The following is a 24,933-nucleotide window of genomic DNA, read 5'->3' on the forward strand; positions in this document are numbered from 1 at the left end:
AACTTTAACTGATTTACCTTTAATCTTCCATCTCTTTTAGCTGCTCCACCTGAATTAATTTTAGATATAAAAACTCCTTCATCTGTATGATCAAGGGGGTTGCCTTTTTGACCTCTAAGTCCTCCTTTAATATGCATTCCCAACTTTTCTCCTGGTTCTTTTATAATTACTAATTCCTAAAAAGTAACAATACATTATTATTTATTTTTGACAGATGTATTTCTTAATATCTTATTTATTTGTAATATATTTTATATAATATATTATATAAATAATTATTTTATTAAATATTTTAAACAATTTTTTAGACAGAAATATTATACCATATATATGTAAATTTGTGGTTTTTATACTTCGTTATAATTTATTTTAACAATTTTTTAGACAGAAATATTGCACCATATATATGTAAATTTGTGGTTTTTATTACTTCGTTTTTTATGACTTTAAGCAATTTTTTATACTTTTATGAAATATAAATATTTAGTAAATTTATAATTGCACAAATGATATAAAGCATAGGAAGCATTTAAAAAGAACACTATGATTCTCTAAAAAAGTTTTGCCTAGACATAAGCAATCATCTGTGAATCAGTGCTGAGCTTGTTTACAGCCTTGGTGTAGGAGGAAGCAAAATATTTAAAATCAAAATAACAGGTCAAATGCATTGAGTACTTACTGTCACAGGGATGTACTCTATTTCGACCAGCTTGTAGGACAAATTATAAAAAAATTGCATTAAGTAAGGAAAATAGGTAAACTATCGAGTGCCATTCATTGCAATTTACAGGCATTTATTAGCACAAGCATAATAAAAGAAAAAAAAAAGAAAAAAAAATAAAATCGCTAAATAAAATCGAAGATCATCTGTATAATACACATGTATTATGTATGTATGTGACATACAAGCGCAATGTTACAATTACTGCAGAAAAACATATTTTTTACAACAATAAAAAAACAATAAGTATCCGGTATATATAAGAATACATCAGATATAGTGTTTCTCTTTTCAATTTTATAAAATAAGAAAAATTAGATTTATAAAAAATAAATATAACTGTGATATAAATTTAAATACTCAATCCAAGCATATTTGGAAAGCGTGTTTCACCTCTATGAAAAATGGAAAGGTAGCGGTAAGCTTCTTTTAAAAGATATTAATAAAAAAAAAGAAAACAAAAAAATCTTGTAATACTATTAAAAATATATATGAATAGATTTATAACTTATTAATTGTGTAAAATTTACAATTACGAATTATATATAAAGATTATTTAAGAAGATGATCTATTTAGTAATATTTACATATACATTTTTATCATTTAAATATATAATAACATATAATATAAAAATACAAGTATTTGTATTTTTATATCAAATTTTTTCATTATATTGTTAATTAAATAAACTAATATAATATGAAAAATCGCCAATCATATATGTAAGCACTGTATATCTAAAATTGAATTATTTCTTACCTGATAACTTTCTGGAAGAGGATCATGCTGTACAGTAAGTACAATTTGATCTCCAGGTCGTAAAAGTTCCATTACAGCTTCCTGATGAGTTGCTTTTGTTACATCAGTCCCGTTTACCTTCAGTATTCTATCACCCATTCTAAGCTTACCAGATTTTGCTGCTATACCACCAGGTACAACCTAATATTATATACATATACATATAATATTATATATATATATATATATATATATATATATATATATATATATATATATATATGCATGTACATATGTTATGTTCTTGTAACAATACTTCTCAGTAATTGTAAGTACATCAAATAAAATATACATTTTTATATTTATAATTATAATTATATAATATGAATATTTACGTGAGATATAAAAATTCCAGGTTCCTTTGCACCAAATGGAGTACAGGAATGATCAGTTCCTCCTATTATACTGAATCCAAGTGATCCTTCTTTCACCAACACGACATCCTAAACATTTATTACTTTATAATTAAGAATTTTAACAAAGCTTAATATATGTTTTATTTCTTTTTTATTTTTACAAATACATAGAATATTGTATTTGTTTTTATATTCATATACAAATAAGCACAATATATATAATAATTTAAACATTTTATTAATATTAATAATTAACTGAATGTAGGAGTAAGATAAATATTTAAAAACAAAAAGTACATCTCTATTTATATATGAATGTTTTATGTTTCTAACTATGTAAAAATGGCCAATATAAGAAATTTGGATTTTATAGACAAAACTGCGAAGAATCCAACTTGTACACACATTTTTTTTAGCAAGCATAATGAGAAAAATTTTCAAATAATTTATTTTACTTACCTGTTTCCATGTCTGAGGGTAAGTACTCAGTATGAATAAATTAAAGAAGCAGATAAATTGCCCATATAACCAACTTAAAACCCAACTAATTTTTTGATACAATTATTCAAAACATTTTTTAAGTTATATAAAAGACATAATAATATGCGAGCATTCAGCATTGCATTCGTATTTCGAACTAAATAATATTGTATATATGAATATTTTAAGCATGCAAAAATTCTTCATATCTTGAATATGATAATTATATAAAAATTAGAAATTTAATATAAATGTAATTTTATAATTGAACTATAATATCGACATACGTAATTATTATTATTTTTTTAGATATACATAATTATCATGCAAATTAGATTATTATAGAAATTCATTTTCATTCAATTTACTTTAAAATTTGTATTCTTAATTACCTTCAAAGCATGGAAACAAGTTAAAAAAAAACAGATAATATAAGCAAACATTCAGACATATTTTATCCTTAATAAATAAAATTACACATTCAACTACAATCAAAATTTGATGCTGCAAAAAATATAAAATGGACATGGCTTTAAAAAGAGGTATAATAAAGTCATTAGGAAATTATATTATGGATTATCTAGTATGTAAATGCTTATTGTATGAAGTAAGATATAGTGAAATAAATAAATTAACATATTGGATGAAAAAATACGATATTCATACATAAAATATATAATCCAAAGGATGATAAACCCAAAAACTATATAAAAAGAAAAAAATGCTATTAATGTAATATTAAATTAAACGTAACATTAGAAATGTAATGTATGACATGCAGCTACCTAGGCACATACCTCAATAATAACTGGCTGCACCAGTTGATTATCAGTCACTCTAGTAACGACGGTCTCTGTGAGTGTACTCTTTGTGATGGTTTCAGTAACTTTACCAATTGTCGTAGGAGCTGGAGGAAAGTTAACATCTCCGGGTAGATTGTCAGGTTGCTTGATTGTCACTGTCACAATAGGACCTTGATGGGAATCTGGCGAAGGTGAGGATGTTGGAGGTCGAAGGAAATGGGCAGGAATCATGGCCTGAAATTCCTCGTTGGTGATTGGCTTCGGTACCTGTATATCTTCCAACGGGGATGTTGGTCTAGGTTCCGTTGAAGACGTAGGTGTAGAATTAGTATTAGTAGTTGGTGCTGCCGTTGACTGCGTTACACTGTGTCTTGGAGCAGGTTGTGGATAAATTTGACTATTTGTTGGACTAAGCGGCATAGAAGGAACGCTTTTAACGTTATTTCCTGGATCACCAATGCCATTCATTTTTGGTGCTGCATTCACCATGTCTGATTTTATTGGTGGTGGTGTTTTTGAAGTAGGACTTGGAGATAAAGTTTTCTCAGCATCCATAGAACGACGATAACCAGCGTAAGCTGGTCTATTTGCCATATAGCTATTAGCATTATATAAACCTGTATATGGTCTAGGTGCACCAATAACGCGAGGCGATTTCTCAGATGGAGTTACTATTGTAGCTGGATTTGCTTGAGAAAGTGGCATTTCACGTTCAACAACGAGTCGAACAAATCTTTCTAAGCCCGTAAGTAAAGCTACTGCTTGTTCATGTTTGGCTCCTCTCATTTCAACACCATTAATCTGAAGATAAATTATAATGGTTTATGTTGAACAATAAGTTGTTAATATATTTTGTTGTCAAAAAATGGATCAACTGTTACAGCCATAAATATGTAGATATCAAAAATATATCCAAAAAGAAAAAAAAATAAACTTACAGATATTACTTTATCTCCAACTAATAACTTGCCATCTTTTTGTGCAACTCCACCATCAGTTATCCTCGAAATATATATAGCCTAAAATTTCAGTGTTTATATTATCCTATTGAAATATTTAATTTATGTTTTATTATTCACTTACATCACTATTGTCTTTAACTGGTGGTGAACCTTCACCACCGGCAATACTAAATCCTAGTCCATTTTGGTCCCGTATTAATGTTGTATGTATAAGAACAGACACCATAGGTTCACTACCTACTTTTGTAGGTAATGGTTCAGGAAGCCTCTTTACCTGAACAAAGTCCAACATAATTATAAATTATAATAAAATAAAATCGAACATATATAAGAATTTACCTTCCCAGCTTCAAGTGTATTACAAGTATCACCATTTTCTAAATTATGTGATAAAGCTGTAGATGATACATAAGATGTTGCGCTTGGTGCTCTACTTGTGCTCAAACTAGAGCACAATGAGTCCTTTCTCATTGAATTCTATGAAATATTATTAGAATTAGATGAAATATTATTAGAAAAAGAAAGAAGTTTGAAAAAAGAAAGAATCTTATAAAATATCAGACCTGCTCATACGATTGCACTATTCTTGTTACTTCTCTTAATACAACTAGTATCAATACACGTCCACACGCTTTGAGAACTTCAACGGCATCATAATGATCTACATTTACTACTGAAACTCCATTAACAGATATTACTTTATCCCCTACTCTTAGACCAGCTAAATCAGCAGGTCCACCTAAAGAACATTATGCTTTAAATGTTTTTATCAGATACATTTATTTAATTACATAATTTTTAAATACTGGATTTATAAAATATATTTTCTACCTTCTGTAACTCTGGATATGAAAATGCCTTCATCGTCACCCTTAAATGGGGTTGATCCAATCCCTCCTGCTATAGACAAACCAAGTCCACCTGTCGTTCGTTCAATATGAATCTCATATTGTTCTTCCCTTACTTCTAACGTTGGTTCTACATCCGATGTTGCACCTAACAAGTACATTATATAGTGTTATTTGTAATTTATTATAACAAATGTTATCTTTTGTTTTATGAATTATATTACCTAATTTCTTTTTATTTCTAACAAAACATCGATATTTTTTAGGCATGATATGATTAAATTCAATAAAAAGTAATTTCTTACGAATTTTTTTTTTTTTTTTTTTTTTTTTTTTTTTAAACTAGTTTATCAAAAATATTTAGTATATAATACTTTTTAACACACTCTTTACACATTCACCATCTTACAATATACTGATATATGACTAATAGATAAGATAATCACTATAGAAACCATCTCTTATCTTCTACTTTCTCCCTAGATTCTTTAAGTAATTTTATAGATCTTATATGAATCTATTAAACTTTTATATTTAACAATTTATTTTTATGTAAAAATATATTATCATTATATATAATATATATCTTATTATATATGTATTACCTTGGCTATGTACATCTATATTTTCTGAGGATTCTGCTTGTTCAGGAACAATAGTTGTAGGAGTCTCATCAGATTTTTTCATTAATGCCTAAAAAAATATAAAATAACATTTATTGTTGTGTACGCGTGCGCGCGCACGCACGCACGCACACACAGTCGCAGGAAAATTAATGTCTATATTGTCTAATTCTAATAAACTTGTTTTGTTATAAATCAAAAAGAAAGAAAAAAGAGAAAGTTACCTGTGCAATAAGTGAAGCTACTTTTTCTTTGTCAATTGCTGTATGAATACGTTTATTTTTTAAATGATGTGGTGTGTCCCGACGATGAAGTCTATTTGGTTTACTTGTTTCACCAGATCCTTCATAATCTGTGTCTTCTATAACAGAAAACTCGACATGCCTTTGCATATCTTCAGTTTCAGATTCATCATCATCCTTACCTTTTAAATCTGATATAGTTCCATCAGAACCTGTATTCTGTAAATAAATATTCTATGTTTTTATTTCTTTATCAACATTTTTAACGATTTTAATGTAAATTGTATTATTATAAATAAAACTATATCACATATTGATTTTCTTACAACAGTTGGTTCTGTAGCACCCTGTGAAGAAAAGGCAGCAGTTTCATTGTTAGTTTGAGTATCTGTACTATCAGGTAATGTTTCCAATTCTTTTTGTTCGCCTCTAGAAACTTCATGTTCTGAAAATTGATCTTGTTCTATTATATTTTGTACTTCTTCATTGGGTTTGATTGATGTTTCTGATTCAGTTTTATCTAAACCAAATGTTTGGGAAACATCCTAAAAATGAATAATAAATTTCATTAAAAAGAATAAATTGTAGAAATAAATCTATCCTTTTTTTAATAAATTTCAAAAGGTTAAACAATTACCTGTTCATCAGTAGAACCAGATCTACTGTCATTTCTTCCTTTACTAAACAATTTATGAGCCTTTGCTTTTAGTTCTTTCGGATGTGGTGTATTTTGTCGAACAAATGGTGTCTGAAATAAAAATATTAGTATGATGAATGATATTATTACATTAAAATATTATATCTAAGATAATATTTAATACATAAATAGATGTGTAATATTTATATAAAAGTGAAATTGGTAAATATAAAAAAGAAATTAGATTGTTAATCTAATTGTTTTCACATATCTGATTTTATTACACAAATATTATGTTACATTACGTATAAGTTTCTATAATATATTAAAACAATATATTTATCGCATCATAAGTAATCATAAATAAAAAAATTTGTTAATCTATTAAATAATATATAATAAAAATTATTATATCCATATAGTTAACAAATATCTTTAAATTGCAATATATTGGTAGCGATATTTTTAAAATATTAACATAGTAGAGAAATATCATTAAATAAATCTATTGTTGTATTAATAAAAATATTTTGATTATTAATTTAACGATGTATAAGAGTTAGCTCGTTTCATGCAAGTAAGTTGTCTAAGTAAGTATAGAAAAAGACGGGTGAAAAAAGAAGGAAACCTTGCCAGTTGCGAACTGCTCACCTCCTTATCTGCTTCAGGTGGTTCATCTGTGAATTTTACCGAATGTGTTCTAGATGCTTCCCGTTCCTGCCATCCTTCATCATCACTAAGCTCAGGTATGTCTCCTTGAACAGTAGTTCTTATTCCAACCAACGTACCTAATCTTCCAGAATCTATATTCACAGTTTTATATTAGTTCATAAATATGTTAATAAGAATATAAACGCAAAAAAATACGAACCATCAGGATGATACTCCAATTGGGGCAGAAGAAAACATGTAAGTACTTTTTCTCCAGTTTCTTCATCAACATCATTTTGGAAGGTTAACATAGGTTGTGCTTGATTTTCACTCAACCAGACTGCTTTTAGGTTGAGAGTTATTAAAGAATATGGCAAGTATTGTAACCTATATATATAAAATAAGACATATTTAATGTTACAAGAATGATATATGTTAATAAATATAAGATATATGATAAAGTATAAAGATAATTGCACCTGTTTCCAGATACATCCAGAACATGTAGAGATAAACACTGGCCGACTTCTATTGGAAGGAACTTCAATTTGTTATTTCTTAAAGAAAGCACACCTAATTGTTTTAAATTTCCTGCAATAAGAACAAATTTTGATATATAATAAACAATAATTTAATAATATAAATGAGAAAATGACAAAAATGAGGCAAAAAAGGTGTTGTGACCTTACCAATTTCTGTGGGCAAAGTTTGTAGACTGTTTCTATCCACATTCAGATTATTTAAATTAAGAAGATTTCCTACAGATGCAGGTAATTCTAAAAGAAAATTTTCTGTCAGAATTAATTCTTGCAAATTCTCGCATCTGAAACAAATAATTTTCTTTTGACATATATAAAATTCTAGCTCTTAAATAATTTGATAGAAATAATGTAATCAACTTTACCTTCCTATATTTGGATTAAGCGTAGATAGCCTATTTTGATCAACTTTCAGAATAGTTAACTTTTTCAGATCACCAATTCCATCTGGTAACTTTTCAATAACATTTTGTGATAAATGTAAATCTGTTAAAGATTCTAAACCACTTATTTCTTCAGGAAGATCCTCTAAACGGTTTTCAGAAACATCTAAACACGCCAATGTTTTTAGTTCACCAATTTCAGGAGGTAAGTGCTGTAATTGGTTGTGATCCAGCCATAGTTCTTGTAATGCTGGTAATTTTCCTATGTGGGCTGGCTATAACATTCATAAAAAGTTTATTTTATCAGTCTAATGAAAGATTTGAGAAATTTTTAAATATATATTCATCTAACTGTCACTGACAATATTCTACACAAAGAATAAAGAGGAAATATAGTATTTTTATAATTATTTTTGTGATCAAGAAATTACTTGAATTAAACAATGGATTACATAAACTTACTAATTCTTCAAGTTCATTATCACCAAGGTCTAGTCGTTCAAGTTTACTCAGTTTCGAAAGAGATTCAGGCAAAACCTTGAGTAAATTTTCACGTAACTCCAATGATTGTAATGCTTCCAAGCTAAATAGAATTGACCAAATAAAATTTAGAAATATGAATACATGTGAATTATATAAAAAATGTTTTGAACTTACCTTCCAAAATCAGGTGGTAATTTTGCAAGGGACATATCATTCAGGCCAAGAATAGTTAAATTTCTTAGCTCTACAAACCCTGCGGGAAGTCTGAAATATATAAAAATATATTTAAAATAATACATTTAAAATCGGTGACAAGAAATTTATTAACAAAAATAAATTAATACATATAATAACACATAATTCCCTCACCTAGGAATAGGGTTACTACTAAAATCTGCAATTTGTAATGCTTGTAAGTTCTTAATGTTTTCAGGAATGTCTGGTATATCTGAAATAAAAATAGAGAACAAACTCTAAGTATATAATTTAATCGTAGATACAATTTAATATTATGTCAAAAGAAATTTATTTCTCTCTAAATAAATTGTGAATTTGAATATGGATGTAAAAAATATTAAGTCATATTTCAGTTTAAATATTCTTTCATGTGTAAAATAAATTCTCTAATCTATCCTTATTTTCCAGATTCGTTGCAACCGTGAAATTCAATTTTCCCGGTGACTGAACGATGCTATTTTTCGAAATTTACACTAGCTAAGTTTAATTTTCTACCTTCGAAAATCCAACTGTATCACAAAATTGTGAATAGATAAATTTTCTTTAGTGAAACATAATTATTGTTAAGAAATTTCGGAATTGATATTCAAAATGTATTTTTTTTTATCGCAAAAAAACAAACATTACATCATTTATAAAGAATACCACGTACATAAATTATAAAATAAAATATACCAAAAATATCAAGCAATTGCATTTTTCATTTAATATAGACTAATGATGAGATGCAATCATACACATTTATGTTATGTTTATACAAAATAGAATAACTTAATAGAAAGAATTAAAAATAATAAAATATTATGAATAAAAATATTACTGTGTTGCAGTTTACATATAGTAATTAGACATAAACAATGATACATACATACATATATATACATACTATACATGTATATACATTCAAAAGTTTACAGTAAAAGTAATAATTTAAAAAAAAAGAATGATAACAATAAGTAGTTACTTTGAAATTTGCAAAATTCATTGTGAAGAAAATAGAAACACGCTTTTCGTGGTAAGTAGACGGTGAAAGTATTTTTCTTTTTCTTGATAATGACTAAGCAAAATAAAGAAAGGTACATGCCGCATGACGAATGCATATTTCTCTCTCTCTCTCTCTCCCCCTCCCCCTCTCTCACTCGTCCTTTTTTGTATCCGCGCAATGTATATATATGTGTACTGAGGTATTTATATTCGTGCATTGTTGCATACGAGTGTGTGTTACTATATTGCGGCATAACGTCGAGCAATTACAACCGAGCGTGATTCCGCCCAGGAGTATCCCCATGACCATCCCTTTTGTTGACTGTGCATTTCTTTATTACAAAAAAGACATTATTAAAACAATTCAAAAATGCGCGTAAAAATTTGCTCAAAGTACTACTTTTTCTCTTTGATTATTAAATTATGCTGAAAATTAATGAGTTATTAAATAAATTAATGACTATTTCATTTGTATATTTGCGTATTTGTAGATTATCATAGCTATTTAATGCCAATACTTATTATAATTTCTATGTTAAAATTACAAAATGTGGTTAATTTGTATTATATATACAAAGGTGTAGTTAATTTGTATTATATAGATAAAAAAGCAAATGTGTACCTAATGCTATGATTTTGTATCATAGTTTTAACTACTTTTTAAATTCTCTTCCCTATGATAAATCGTAAAGGCGTGGATATTTAAAACTATTTATAGTATTTACCGTGTCAGCTTTGCTCGAAACGAGTAGCTATTTCGTGATATTTACCGAGCACTTAATTATGACCTACCATCGCCGATAGGCGTTCCATTATGTCGATCGCGATTTTGCGCCTTTACGACGGAAAAATATGATTGATTCAATCGACTTAAAATTTTGATGAAGAATATTATTGGTCGCAGATACAATTTTAATCATATTCCAATTATAATCGAATGAATATAATCTAAATAACAAGTAATTTATATATTTTTTAAACATTTTCAACAAAAAAAGAAAGCTTAGACAATTTAAATATCTACATAAAAAAATATTTCTCAATGTTAAACGTTTGAAAGAATAAATGATCGTATTTGAACGTAAAGAAGAAAAATGGAAATATAATAATTTCCATAATAATTTTCATAGAAACAAAAGAATCTCTTAATACTTTATCTATATCAAATCTCTCGGTTAAATCATCTTAACCTTATTTTTTTATCGCAATACATATTACCGAGATATACTACCTACATCAGCTGTCCTAGTTCCTCTTGAAGATACGAAATTTGACCTACTTTATCTTTATTTTTTAAATATATCATTGTATCGAGATGCGCATCTTGCAAAGCTTTACGGTGCTGGGTACATTCGACACTATTTTACAATCGTTTATTGTACATACATACACACGTCTCACTCACTGGAAAAGTCGGCAGTTTAAAAGGCAATATGTGCTATTTTCACTACCGAGCCATCTCTCTCCAGACAACTATATGGGATGTCCTAGTTTTATACCCCGTCCAGCTTATGAAGAAAAAAAATCAGATTTAACACGATAAAAGCATTGCAATAACTTTATTGAAGCGAACAGTCCAAAATTCTTTTATGTATGCATACATATATATATAGTTATATATGAAAACGAGTTTGCATGTAGAGTAATAAATCAAATATTTCGAAATAATATATATGTTAAAAGCGATAAATATTTCATTTGTATATTCAATTCTAGATCACTTCGCTTTCTTACCAAATATATATGTATATATATAATATATATACAAAATATGATATATATATATTATATATAATGTGTATATATATAGGCAAATTTTATATATACACTACACGGTATATGTGTAAGTATACCTACACGCTTAGCCATAGATAGTATAAAATGACATTTGAGAAAAGGGTAAATCTTCCGGAGTCAAACCTGTTGCTATCATCATTGCAAATTTTTTATGTGCAATAAACCTCCACTGTCGAATAATTTTCTTCATAAATGATTAAACTGCAATTCAAGATTTTCCATTAGGACACACGAAATAGGCTTTTCAAATGTACATACATGATATAATAGATCATTTCAGAGCAATTAAAAACAATCGTACAAAATATAGTACATATAATATAATGTAATTTCATTTATGGATATTTTTTTAACAGAAGAAAAATATTAGGCAACGATCGGTATAACATAAATGAAGACCTGATCGCTCGATGAAAATATTATATAGATTGCATGGCATCCTATGGGTCGATGTGTAATATGTACTACATTTGTCCCAGAATTCGTTGCACGCACATGCGCATTAAATCGAGCTAGCAAGTTCTTCGAAAGCGTACCTGTTGCGTATCGCAAACTACTATCTCTTGCACGCAATGAGAAAAGAAGAGTTTTCGTCGTAAAGGCATATCCGGTATTTTATCCAGATTAAATTTATTATTCGATCAAGTAATGCACGTGTGATAGATTTTATTCGAAATAATAAATGGTTAAACATTATTGAACAGGAAAAAGTTCGCTGGTATGATATGGAAGGATCTAAAAGGATATATAAACATAAATGTGTGTGTGTGTGTGTGTGTGTGTGAGAGAGAGAGAGAATTATCAAGGAAATCGAAACTAATCGTCATTTTGCCAATTATAATTGTAGGAATAACGAAGCAAGCTTATCGAATCATCGCCAACGTAATACAAATGGGCTTTAACACGATCATTAGTCGTATATATACATATAACTACACATACCTCCTGTGTCCTATAAAATAGGATCATCAAGGTCTCCAAGTTTACGATACTTAATTAGGAGTCAAGTTGTAATGAATCCGATCGATAAAATAAATCTTTGATACATTAACGTTTACGTTCATAAAAATCTAGAAAAAGGATTCACGCGAAGATAGTACGACATAGTAATAGATCTTATACAAAGTCCCTCCCCTCTCTCAGAATAAGCATGCAATGCATAGGCGCGTTAATCAAGGGACAAGTTTTCTGAACCCAAACCTGTTGCGGTCGCGGCTTATCTTTTACAAGCTCACGCGACGAGTTTTCGCGCGATCATGCGCTAGTCATTCTTACGTGTGCACAGCAGCACTACGGTTCATGTTCATTGGCTTTTTGTACAATGGCTCAGAGATATAAAAACAAAGTCTATAGATAAACTTTGTCAAAAGTATCACATCAAACTTGGATAACCAATAGAAAAGTTTGCGTAAATATCTAGAATTTTTGATTTATAAAAACAATTAGATGAACGATTATCGAATATTTTCAAGAAAGTTCACTATGTAGAGACAAACGAAAAAGTCGAAGTATGTTGATTTTTAAATCAACTTTATATCGTAAAATTCAATCCTAGTGGTAATACGTCCGGTTCTCGAATCAGAGTTATATATTAAGTAACGGTAGAAATGAAATCTTCGCTCTGTAATGATGATAGCAAGGACACACGATCGTCTACCTTGCGGTACAAGCAAAACGAGTGTTTACGAGGACTTTCAAGATTTGAATTTTCGTCCGGTCTACGTAATTTAATATTTACCATGGTTGCTTTTCTTGGCGGTTAATGAACCAACCGGTTTATTCAGCCTGTTGCAATAGTAAGATGCAAAAGGGTAAAATTACGCGAAACGTAATCACGTTAAATCGATATAAATATACAGATATATGTGTGTGATTATATATATACACACATATAATCAAAAAAAAATAAAATAACCAATTTTTAAATGGATTAACCAAATGTCTAAGAAATGTCATATTTAAGTCTAAAGACAGTAATTTTTAGACTTTCTTTCGCATAACTCGGCCATATCTCAGAACTTTTGGTTACAGTAATGTCAGTTTTCTTATTCGATTGTTTCTCTAACTTGGCATCCTAAGTAATGAAAGTTATTAGCGAGGTAAGCCAAGAAGTAAAGCGTATAAGAGAGGAGTTCGTGTCTCGCGTTTTCATCAAAGATGTCTCTTTCTATGACGAAAGGAGCTTTGTATGTGCACGAGGTCACGTCGCGTACTAAACGAACATTGTCCGATTTCCTAGTAATATACTCTACGATCCTTTCGTCGTCTATCCGTCCGTCCGTTCGTTTAAAAAATTACGTAAAATCTAGCGCGTTATGTGGTCGATGCAGGTTATGCAATAAAATGAAAAAACTAATGAATTCTCACGTATATATAAGACGATTCGATATCACATACATATCTATTTACGGAATATTTCTTTTCAAAATAAATCTAAAAGAAATTTTAAAATTATAAGTGACATTTATAATATGATAATTATATTATTAATTTAAAAAAAAATACGAATATGCTAATACAATTTATTAATTGTTATGAATAGTTATTTTGAACACTTAAAATAGAGTAATAATATGCCATATCAAAACCTGAACATAATTTATGTATATGTTCAAATATAGATGATTTCTACATAGGCATATCGTTTTCCAAAGAAATCGTCGTAAGTTTATCATGAAAACGTTCTTGCGTACTCGTATACCGAAAACATCGACGGAAACTCAAATAAGGCTGTGCAATTGGGTTACGCAAAGCATGCACAGCACACGCATTTGCTTCCCGGATATTCTCAAGTTATAAAAGAATGTGTCCCGTTGGGATTCTTACATGCTTTTCGAGAGACATCTGCAATTTGTAAACTTGCGAGAGATAGTTACTCGGTGCCAAATACGTAGATCGAAAATTTTCTTCTCTATGACTCGTCCCCTCCGTAACAATATACATATAATATATGTGTACGAACATATACTTTTATTGCACTTGTGTATCATAACGTTTAAAGAAAATAAAGGTAAACATTTTCTACTTTTTTCATGTATTATTCTTTAAATTAAAATATTCTCACAGTGTGAAGTGCCTTACATGATAAAATTCAGATATTTACTATAAAGAGGAATTTTGTTTTATTGACTGTCTCAAATATTAATGCAACCAAACAATGTTATTCATATCTGTCATTAAAAAAATTTATATAAAATAAATGTTTAACAATTAAGTTGCTCTTACGATACGAACGAATAATGAAATATACTAAAAAAGAACGAACGAACGACCGAGAATATAGTTTGAAAAAAGTTGTAGAAGTGGTGTATTCTGCACACTAGGTGTTGCAGATTGAGTTAGGTAGGCTTTTCTCTTTCTCTCTTCTTCCTCAAATAAGGTCGATCGAGGAAGAGAGAAAGAGAAAGAGAAAAAAGAAAAGAGAGAGAGAGAGAGAAGCACAGAGCATCGATAAAACGATATGAGTAAGTGTGCGGTTTGATACGTAATCGCGATGGCACGTGGATAACGTAACAACCATGTATGCCTTCTCGCGAGATTGTGTGAAAGCAGGATTATTCAATGCGACCGTGACACTCGAGCGTATACACGTGGAAAGCTACATGACACGATGCTTGAAATACAAATAAGAAAACTATGTTAATAATGTCTATATACATATCTTATTATATACATACACATATATTCTAAATCTCTTATCAAGTTTGAGGCCTTTACAAATTTTTTTTATACATTGTTTTATAAGCGAGATGCATAGGATCGTATCGATCTTCCCTCTTTTTATCACCCCCACCCCTTTCTCTTTCATTTCATTTCCCTTCACTTCACATTGGAATTTTAATTGCTCAGTTTCCTATGCACTTTATAGGAGCAATTAATTTGATAAATAAATGATGTTAGTAAGAGCTAACATTACAAGCATATTTTATTATTGCCGCGTTCTTTTAAACTCTATCTAAATGTGTTCGTAATTTTTTCATCCTGCTAGTATTATCAACAAAAACTTTATGCGATAATTGTTAATCTTACGTTTTCGTTTTGTATTTGAATCATATCGGGGCATAAAAAAAGTATCATGGTATACTTTACATGCTCATTATGGATATGAAATTAATCAAGCAAACGTACAGCCTGTTCTGTTTTGTTTACCGGATCTATGCTATAGATCAACGAAACGATATTATTTAGCTCGAAGGTTGATGGAAACATTTTTAATTATGAGTTTTCAATGCGGATTATATACTACAATAAATAGTTTTAAAAAAATCGTTAATTAGAAAAATAAATTAAAAAAAAAAAGAAAGAGAAAACGAGTGTAAAGAGATGAGAAAATATGATACGAAATAACAGGAATAGCCAAGCGTTTACGTTCTTCTTTCGATTGGCTTGACCTTTATCTAGAAAAGTGTTAGAGACATACGGCTGATAAACGTAAAACCACACCTTGATGATTTTCCGTTAACACAAACGTACCAACCCCCCTATAACTCATCTGACAATCTTATTGCGTGGATATAATCATTACAACCGTTTGAAATTAGAGGAGAAACGCCGTAATAAAAACGTAATAGAAACGCCGATTAAGGTAAGAAGAACCTTCTCCTCGAGGAAAAATAATTTTCTCGTGCTTCCTTTTACCTTTATTTTTTCAATTTCAGAACAGCACTTGAATAAACTTTTTAGAAATTTTCTCAAAGGAATCCAGTTAGATTTATGGATATTCATGGAAAACAAGAATTACTTTACGATATGCAATACTAAAAAGATGTTTTCGATCCATCTCGTAAAATAAAATTAAGTGATATTGCTATAAAGGGGGGGAGAGGGAGAGGGAGAGAGAGAGAGAGAGAGAGAGAGAGAGAGAGAGAGAGAGAGAGAGAGAGCATGTTATCAATTCATAAAAGTGCTCGCCTAATGTCTGTAATTATCTACATACCCGTTGAATTAAAAATTAATATATCTATTCGACAAAAATATACATTTCGTTAAATAATATGATTAGAAGATAAAAAGGAAAAGAATTTAGTGTTCTCTATGACCTTTCCTTTTTAACGATATCATAAATATTGCACATTAATTAAATCTTCAGAATATAAAACAACAAATTCAGAATTCGAATTACGCTTGCTGTATGTTCAGCAAGCACATCATTATACAATATAATTTTCATATACCTACTGCATAATTATGTGTGCTAATGAGGAATTAATTTTAAGAACTTATGCACGCTACTTTATTACTATAATTCGTTACAGTAATAACGAGATTTTAGAACAAATATTTGTTTTATTTGAAGTTCGAAGCATATCATATGATTTAATAAAAATGGACGATAAAAATAATATTTTCAATAATTAGTGAATTCGTACTATTGAAATGAATTAATTTAAAATGAAGTTAAAAATTCCTCATATTTATATAATGAAAATACAATAGTAAGAAGCTTGTGTGCTTCGAATGTATTTCGTACATATAGTCTTTTGCACACTTGCTAAAGCTTAAATCAGGTTACGCAGTTGTATTCGTATTTATTTACCAATATAAAATCACATTTATTTGTTGCTGCCGCTAAGAGCATTTGAATATAAGCAAAGCCTGTAATGTTTCAGTCCCTGACATTCTTTTCAAAGCTATTTTAAATCATGAATGCTTACCGAATAGTCTTTCGTTTGTATTGTTTCTATTTTTACTCTAATTCGAGTTTATCCATCGCGAGATCTTAGTTATTTCCTGAGAGCCTTTTAGGAAAAGATATAAAAGCACACATATTCTATATATTTTATTATTTTAAATTGGAACACCTAAATGTCTCCATTATTCATGGTTTTATGAAAGTTTTTGGAATAAAGTTACACTATTTTAAAAGGGATACCTAAAGATAAGAAGAATTTTTTCTCAAGATCATTTGTTACAAGATTTTAAGACCATCGGTATTTTTTTAAGTGGAACTCTATAAATCTTTTTGCATAAATTGATTCCTCGTGCTATTCTGAATGAAAAGAGTATAAGGGTACAATATCGAAAAATAATTAATTAACGAGCACATGCATATGCATTATTTTTTTTTCAAGCGCAATCTTTCTTTTTTCTTTAACATATTTCTTTAATTTCAACCAAAAAAGATATGGTTTATTACAGTTGCGTGAATCACCAAACGTTTTATCAAAATACCTCACTAATGAATGATTTTCTGATATTGTATCCTGATACTTTTTTATTCAAAATGGCATGAGGAATCAATAACTGTAAAAAAAAAAATTGTAGGGTTCTATTTGAAAAAATACCGATGATTTTGAAATCTTGTCAAAAAATGAGATTGAGAAAAAAGTTTTTCCATCATCAGATAGTGTAATAGTGTTTCAAATAGTGTAACTTTTTTAGTTCTAAAGAATTCTAAATATATATTTTATTTATTTATTTTATATATATATGCTTTTTCAATATCCTTATATATATATATATTATAATATTATATATATATATATATATGTAATATTATAAATATAATTTTTAATACTTTTAAATTAACAATACTTTTTGTTAATAATTTTTTTCAAATTAAATCTGTATTTCTCCATCGTCTCTTAGTAATTATGCTAACTGTATTAAACTTCAAGTAGTAGTATAGTATAGTAAATCGTTGAAATGATTATTCACGAATGTCATTATGAAGAATTTATATCATTTCGCTGTTCTTTCAACAACGTATTTTTATCTTACTTTCATTCAATGCTCGTACTCTCTCTCTCTCTCTCTCTCTCTCTCTCTCTCTCTCTCTCTCTCTCTCACACACACACACACACACACACACACACACACACACACACACACACACACACACACACACACATTAATACTACAATGCACGTTACTATCCCATAATAATAATTCATAGGTCGGTAAATTTTTCGCCTGACTTCCGGCTTCCCATCATCCGGTATAAAAGACATACAGTTACTTTCTGTCCAAATACTTTAATCCGTTACATCTTTCTCTTTGATGTTATCCTATAAAATAATACTCTTTATAAAAGCTACTCTTTATAAATTATTTTATACAATAGTAGTAATTAATATATATTACTTGCAGGATATATTATAAATAGTTTAGTAGACTTGACTGTGTATGTGTGCGTATATAAAAGAATATAAAAAAAAATGACTAAAGGTTTGGTAACATAAGCTGAAACAGGGAACGATATCTATTTTAATTAAACCAGATATATAAACTGTCGTAATTATAAATTTTATTTGTAGAGTATATACTAAGAAGCTTGTATTTCAATAAGACTACTTCTTTCTCGCGAATATTAAATGAAAAGTTTACTTGATTACGACAACAGTATATTCGATTACAAATTTTAAATGGCTATGAAGTATATAACAGACTTGTTACCTTCTTTTTTCGATATTATTCGCAAATATAAAGTTTCTTAACAGAGAGAAAAATAGTTTTTCTAAAGTAATAATATTGGAAAGATATTATATTTAATTTTCATAAAGAAACACGTTCTCTTAATGTAAAGGATTGAAATAAAACATTCAATTCGTTTCTAGGGAAATGTCGAATGAAAATAATCTATAAAATATTTTTTTACATAGTAATTAATAAGTAATCATCATCAAAACTAGTTTGAAGGAAAACACGTAACTGCTATCTTCAAAGATGAATATATCAGTCGAGTTCGTGTAGCTGTTTTTAATAAGCCTGCTGAACTGGACTGCCGTTATAAATGTCATTAAAGCTGTCATGGTACCGCGACAATAAACTATCTGGAACCAGGAAACGCTCGATGGCAGAAGAAGATAAGCTACTACGTTTCTACTTTGTAGATCAACTAGATGCAAGTTTGTCTTTTTCTTTTTATATTATAACTAACATTGAACAATTTTATTTCATTGGGATGAATCCAAGAGGAAAATCTGATACGTATTATACGACTTATTTCAGAAGTAGATATTTAAAAATTTAAGGTCATTCATTTTACGTAGATATATAATCGATTAGGAAATAAATTCGATATCAGACTTATAAACAAAAAAAAGGTGTCAAGACTCGTCAAAACGTTTGACTTTCGGACGAACGTAAAAGAGGCACATGCTGAAACGACAGTGGCCTTATTTCACTTATACACGTGCAGTGTATACAAATGTTAAACGTTATAAAACAACGAAGAAGAAAAGACTATCGTTATCGAATGAAAGGTATTGTGTATGTAGCGCGAGAGACGAGTATGTGCGATCCCGTTATTCCAAGTAAAACGAATCGTATTTGACTGGTAAAAGATCATTCCTGAAAGGCTACGTTAACCATTCATCCGTCAGATAAGAATCAAAATAATATAAAGTTTCTCGAACGAATACGCATTAAGCTCGGTGAATAAGCGACAATGAGAGAAGGTAAATGCTTTAGTTACCATGTGTACACGTGGTTGGATTCCATATGTACCATGATTGTGTTCTAAAATCACGCCAGTTGATAAACAAAGTTAACTAACCGTTATCAAAGAAAGAAAAAGAGAAAGAGAAAGAGAAAGAGAGAGAGAGAACCAACTAGCTTGGCATATGCTGATAGTAAGGTCAAAAATAAAATGGATGTATTTAGGTAGAAGTGACCGTCAATAAAGTTTTACAAGAATCGACAATTACCCTTTATTGTTTTTTATTAATCATTCTTACCTTTTTTCTTTCCCTTTGTTTCTACTTCTTTATGAAACATAAACGATCTATCCACGATATTATGAGGTAGAAATATAGAGAGAGAAATAGATAGATAGATAGATAGATAGATAGATAGATAGATAGAGAGAGAGAGAGAGAGAGAGAGAAAGAGAAAAAGCCGTCACAGGTTTACGAACAATCGTTATGCAAGTTGTTGATCATTCTATCGAACATATCGCTCTGGAAAATCGAAGGAAATAGTTCCTTGTCTTAGTCAAATGTATTTTCATCTTTCAAACTCGCATCTTCTTAATTTAAATAACAATTACCTTGATCGACTGTTTATACTATATATATATATATATATATATATATATATATATTTGAATGTTAGTTAATTTTAAAGATAATTTATTTTAAGATTTTTTTTACAAAACTAAGTATATGATTATGAATAAAATATTGAAACGATGAAGAATTTGTTGTTTCTGTAGATTTTACACTGTAGGATATCATTATTGGTACATGAATATTAAACAAAAATAAAACATTTTGATAACTATGAATTTGATTTCTTTGTTTAATCAATGCTTCGACGATGATTTTTCGATAGTGAATATAACAGGACGTATTCTGATGTACCAATACATATGTCATTGGAATATCACTATATACGTTGCAATAGTATTATCGTCGATTGCTTTTAAGTCGAGATTAACACATTATAATACATAACGATTTAAAAGACTTGGAACGGCACCGATAATGTAACGATACATTTAAACTAATCTTTTCTTCAATATTACTATACTGGACAAGTCTAGTAATATTGAAAAAGGCATGAATTATATTATTTTTAAAAAGTTTTTAAATAAAAAATAAGAAAATTATCGATTAAATTTTAACTTTTCATAACATAATTCGTGTAAAGGATTATCTTTAAGTACTGGGCAATATTATTTATCCAGTAAATCGAAGATTATGTTACCTAGTGAAATAATAAAAAAGAAAAGAAGAGAAAGTAAAAAGAAAATAAATAAATAAAATAAAATAAATTAAAATACAAGATAATTCTATTAAATATACAGTCATAATTTTGAAATAAAATCATGCACATAATATCACAATAATCTTTATCTATACTTTTTAACCGATTGTACCGACAATGCATCTTCCATTTAAGTAGTTTAAACTGCAAACTTCATTCAATAGTAAATCAACGTACGTCGTATGTCGTAGATATTAAATGATAGAAGCTCGTTTAGAACGATTATACGAGTCCTCCGAATCATTCTTCGATGAGCTCAGCTAAATTGTTTATCGAAAAACGATTTATAGCGATCTAGTATCGTTACCATTACGAAGAAAATCTCTACGTGCTCACAAGGGGATCCCTGTGTTTTTCAACGATTAACATTCTATCAGGCCAGAACAAATTAGTCTGCGTTTCTGTTGAATGTGTTATGTCTAAAAATATTTCACTTTCTACGCTATAGAATCAAGACTCGCTGTAATCTATGGAAGACACACGAACACGTTGAATCACGCTATAAATTTTCTTCCTATTTTCGAAACGGCCTTTCAACGGATAGTTTGGAGAACTTGGTGAGAAATAAACCTGATATAGAACGAAATAATATTCTCTCTCCCTCTCCCCACTTCTATCCCCCTCGCTCCATTCCTATCCCACTCTCTTTAAGCGAAGAATTTTAGTCACATATTCATAATTTTTCACTTTTATACCTGTTTTTTCCTGTTCACTTTATCCCATTCTCTGATAAACTTACAGTCAAAATGAAACAGAACAGAAAGAGCAATTACTGATCATGTGCATGTGTAAGTAATGCACGCCAGGAGCATTCAAAGTCAAATTAAAAGAAGGAATGAACGTCAAGACTCAAAGGTAAAACGTTGAGATGAAACGGTAAGTAAATTCAAAGTGCATGAACCCGATGAGGAACGGTAAAGGAAAGGAAAGGTAAGGCTTCCCTCTTAAGAAAGTACCTGTAGCCATAAGCGCGCAGCAGAGAGGAAGAAGGTGGGGAAGGAGGAATGGAGAGAGGGAGAGAGAGAGAGAGAGAGAGAGAGAGAGAGAGAGAGAGAGAGAGAGAGAGAGAGAGAGAGAGAGAGAGAAGCCAATGGAAACGTTTCAACATGTCTTCGCTCTTACGAGCCGGTGAATCTTTGTTAGAAAGTGAACAGGATGGAGTATAACATATATACGTATGGAACACGATTCGATGAATACCTGTTACACCCTAGTAATTGCGAAATAATTTTTACGAGTATGATAAATATGCAACGTGTTATATCAATTATTATATGTACACGTACAATCTTAATTTCGATTAATTATAACATCTGACCATGACACGCGAATATAATTCCATTGAAAATAAAAATAAAAAGAAAAAGAAAAAGAAATAAAAATATCCCATATGTACAGGCATAACCTACGTGTATCAAGGAGTAAATGTTCCTATAATTTTATAATGAAAAATAAAAAAAAAAATAAATAAAAAGTGAAATGCAGGGATATAACAATACCCGGAAGAACGATCTTTTTATAACAGTATTTGTATTTTTAGATATCAGGCATCGATACCAAGATTAAAGAATAGAACTTGATAAAAATGCAATTTCTTAATCATGGGCAGCATTCGTAATAAATCAAAGATAACAAAATTAATGGTTTTCCATTGAATTTGAAAAGAAATTATTAAAAGGTAACTTGTCATTTAGATGTTGTTCTTGAATATCAAAAGCGATTGCGTAAAGTTCATGAAGCAGGGAACGTTTTGCGTATAAGATAACTGACAGACAGATAAACAGACAGACCGACATACATACTACACAGCAGATATACATACATACCGGGTAAACACGTGGTTGGCATGACTCAATGCTACTGACAGGTCGAAGAATGAAAACGATAAAACGTATCATGAAAATAATATATGACCAAAGGAGTCTTGGAAAGATAGTCGAGGTGATTTCCGTAATAAAAGGTCGTATCGTTCACCCGAAGATTGCATCTTTTCGTAATACTACTGCAAAGTCGTAATACGCTATCACTCCCCCCTCTCTTTGTCTGTCTTTTCTCTGTTTCTCCCTCCAAAGCTCTCAATCGTAGTACGACGAGAGTAAAGATAATGTCCCGTTAATGAAACTCGTCCGTTCAGTCTCGCCTTTTTGTTGCGTAAACTATAACTATCAGTTATGTCGTATCGCACAACAAATATTCATACATGAGACATTTCTCTTATCTTTATTGACGCGTCTTGAAAACTTTTCCTATACACATGCTTCCTCTTTAAAACCTTCGAAGAGCACCGTCGATCGTTTCCATGACGAGAAAGAAACCGATCGAGTGTGCAAAAGAATCGTGCTCGAAAGAGAACATGTTAGAAAGTAGAGGGAGAGGAGAGAGAGAGAGAGAGAGAGAGAGAGAGAGAGAGAGAGAGAGAGAGAGAGAGAGAGAGAGAGAGAGAGAGAGGTAACTGGAGGAATAAGAAAGACAGATAAATATAAAGGGAAGGGAGAGAGAGAGAGAGAGAGAGAGAAAAGAAAGAAAGAAAGAAAGAAAGAAAGAAAGAAAAACCTCAAAGAAAACTCGTGCACGATCTTCCAACGATCGAAACGCTCAACCGGTATATGGCATTATTGCTTTTTGGAATGCCGTCGATCGATGCTTTTTTGTTGTATATAAGCTTCTTTATAGTCATTCTATTTCCTCCATTTTAAACGTTGATTCGAGCGAGCGTTTATGAAAATACCGCTCACCGTTCCTAGAGACGTCCAACTCCACGAGGTTCTCAAAGTTCTGTATGTCCGGTGGCAAACGACCAATTTCATTGTCACTGAGACCGAGCTTTCGAAGCCTCTGAAGACGGAAGAAGTTCTGAAAAAGATAAGGAAACATCGGTGTTAACGTATTGACATGGTAAGTCTGATAAGAAGAAAAGAAACATATAGTATGATGACAACGCATAGCATCGTCTCCAGAAGAATTACGTCGTAAGCGTTCCATGTCTATTGTAGCGCGACGGGAGGAGACGTCATGGAGGCGGTAGGAGAAAAAGAGACGAAAGAGAAAAGAGGGGGAGAGGTGCGAAGGAGAAAGAGCGAAAGAAAGAAAAAAGCGATAAAGTTGGCATGCGACGAGTTTATAATTATTTACCTTCGGCAGCTCGCGTATATGATTTGCGTCGAGCAAAAGTTCCTCCAAACTTCTCGAGTATCTCAGGATATCGTCGGGGACGCTCGGCAGAGAGCAATGACGCTTGTCAACGTATTCCACCTGCCTGTTACACCCTTTAAAAATTGGAATGTAGCGGAACATCGTATCCCTTTTTTCACTGTCGATCACGTAAATGCAGCACCGAACATAATTGTCTCTTGTAACCGCGAAGATGAAGGGTGGATCGAACGCGTAAGTTTATTATTTGCACATATTTTCCAGGTACGGGTGCGTCGAAGAAACGCGGAGCGAAACAAGCGGCACAACACACACTTTCACGCCCTACTCGGCTTTAAAACGCGCTCACTGCTTGTGCTTCCAAATCTGACGTCATCATGTCCACGAATCACAAAGCGCGTCGTTTTGCTTCAAACGTTAACGTCGATTGTCGCGCCGCAGTTTGGATATTTTTCGAATTATATCAATATGGCTACTTATCCTTACTTCTTTAAATGCTATTACGAACGAGCCATATAGATGTGTTTTAT

At 30.3% G+C, this 24,933-nt stretch overlaps 1 protein-coding gene across 11 annotated transcripts in view; it reads right to left on the reverse strand.

The window, feature by feature from the left end:
- LOC124432658 (protein lap4) overlaps positions 1 to 24,753 on the reverse strand; it is a 36,000-nt gene extending 11,247 nt beyond the window's left edge. For 5 of the 11 annotated variants that reach the window (XR_006944356.1, XM_046981702.1, XM_046981705.1 and 2 more), the window contains exons 1-24: positions 24,386 to 24,752; positions 23,989 to 24,106; positions 8,897 to 8,975; positions 8,702 to 8,791; positions 8,507 to 8,627; positions 8,027 to 8,319; positions 7,812 to 7,945; positions 7,602 to 7,713; positions 7,343 to 7,509; positions 7,123 to 7,274; positions 6,472 to 6,582; positions 6,161 to 6,379; positions 5,817 to 6,053; positions 5,575 to 5,662; positions 4,953 to 5,117; positions 4,685 to 4,860; positions 4,461 to 4,598; positions 4,243 to 4,395; positions 4,098 to 4,178; positions 3,154 to 3,960; positions 1,856 to 1,963; positions 1,482 to 1,661; positions 680 to 709; positions 18 to 176 (exon numbers count right to left, since the gene is read on the reverse strand). Coding sequence is in view for 10 of the 11 variants with exons in the window: in XM_046981702.1 (XP_046837658.1) it covers positions 18 to 176; positions 680 to 709; positions 1,482 to 1,661; positions 1,856 to 1,963; positions 3,154 to 3,960; positions 4,098 to 4,178; positions 4,243 to 4,395; positions 4,461 to 4,598; positions 4,685 to 4,860; positions 4,953 to 5,117; positions 5,575 to 5,662; positions 5,817 to 6,053; positions 6,161 to 6,379; positions 6,472 to 6,582; positions 7,123 to 7,274; positions 7,343 to 7,509; positions 7,602 to 7,713; positions 7,812 to 7,945; positions 8,027 to 8,319; positions 8,507 to 8,627; positions 8,702 to 8,791; positions 8,897 to 8,975; positions 23,989 to 24,106; positions 24,386 to 24,547 (4,080 nt within the window). In the remaining variant the exon portion in view is untranslated. The other 6 variants (XM_046981701.1, XM_046981706.1, XM_046981699.1 and 3 more) reach the window with 6 other exon arrangements.
- Between the last annotated feature and the right edge of the window lie 180 nt (positions 24,754 to 24,933).

Source organism: Vespa crabro, chromosome 1 (assembly GCF_910589235.1).
Source record: "Vespa crabro chromosome 1, iyVesCrab1.2, whole genome shotgun sequence".
In the NCBI taxonomy this organism is placed as follows: domain Eukaryota; kingdom Metazoa; phylum Arthropoda; class Insecta; order Hymenoptera; family Vespidae; genus Vespa; species Vespa crabro.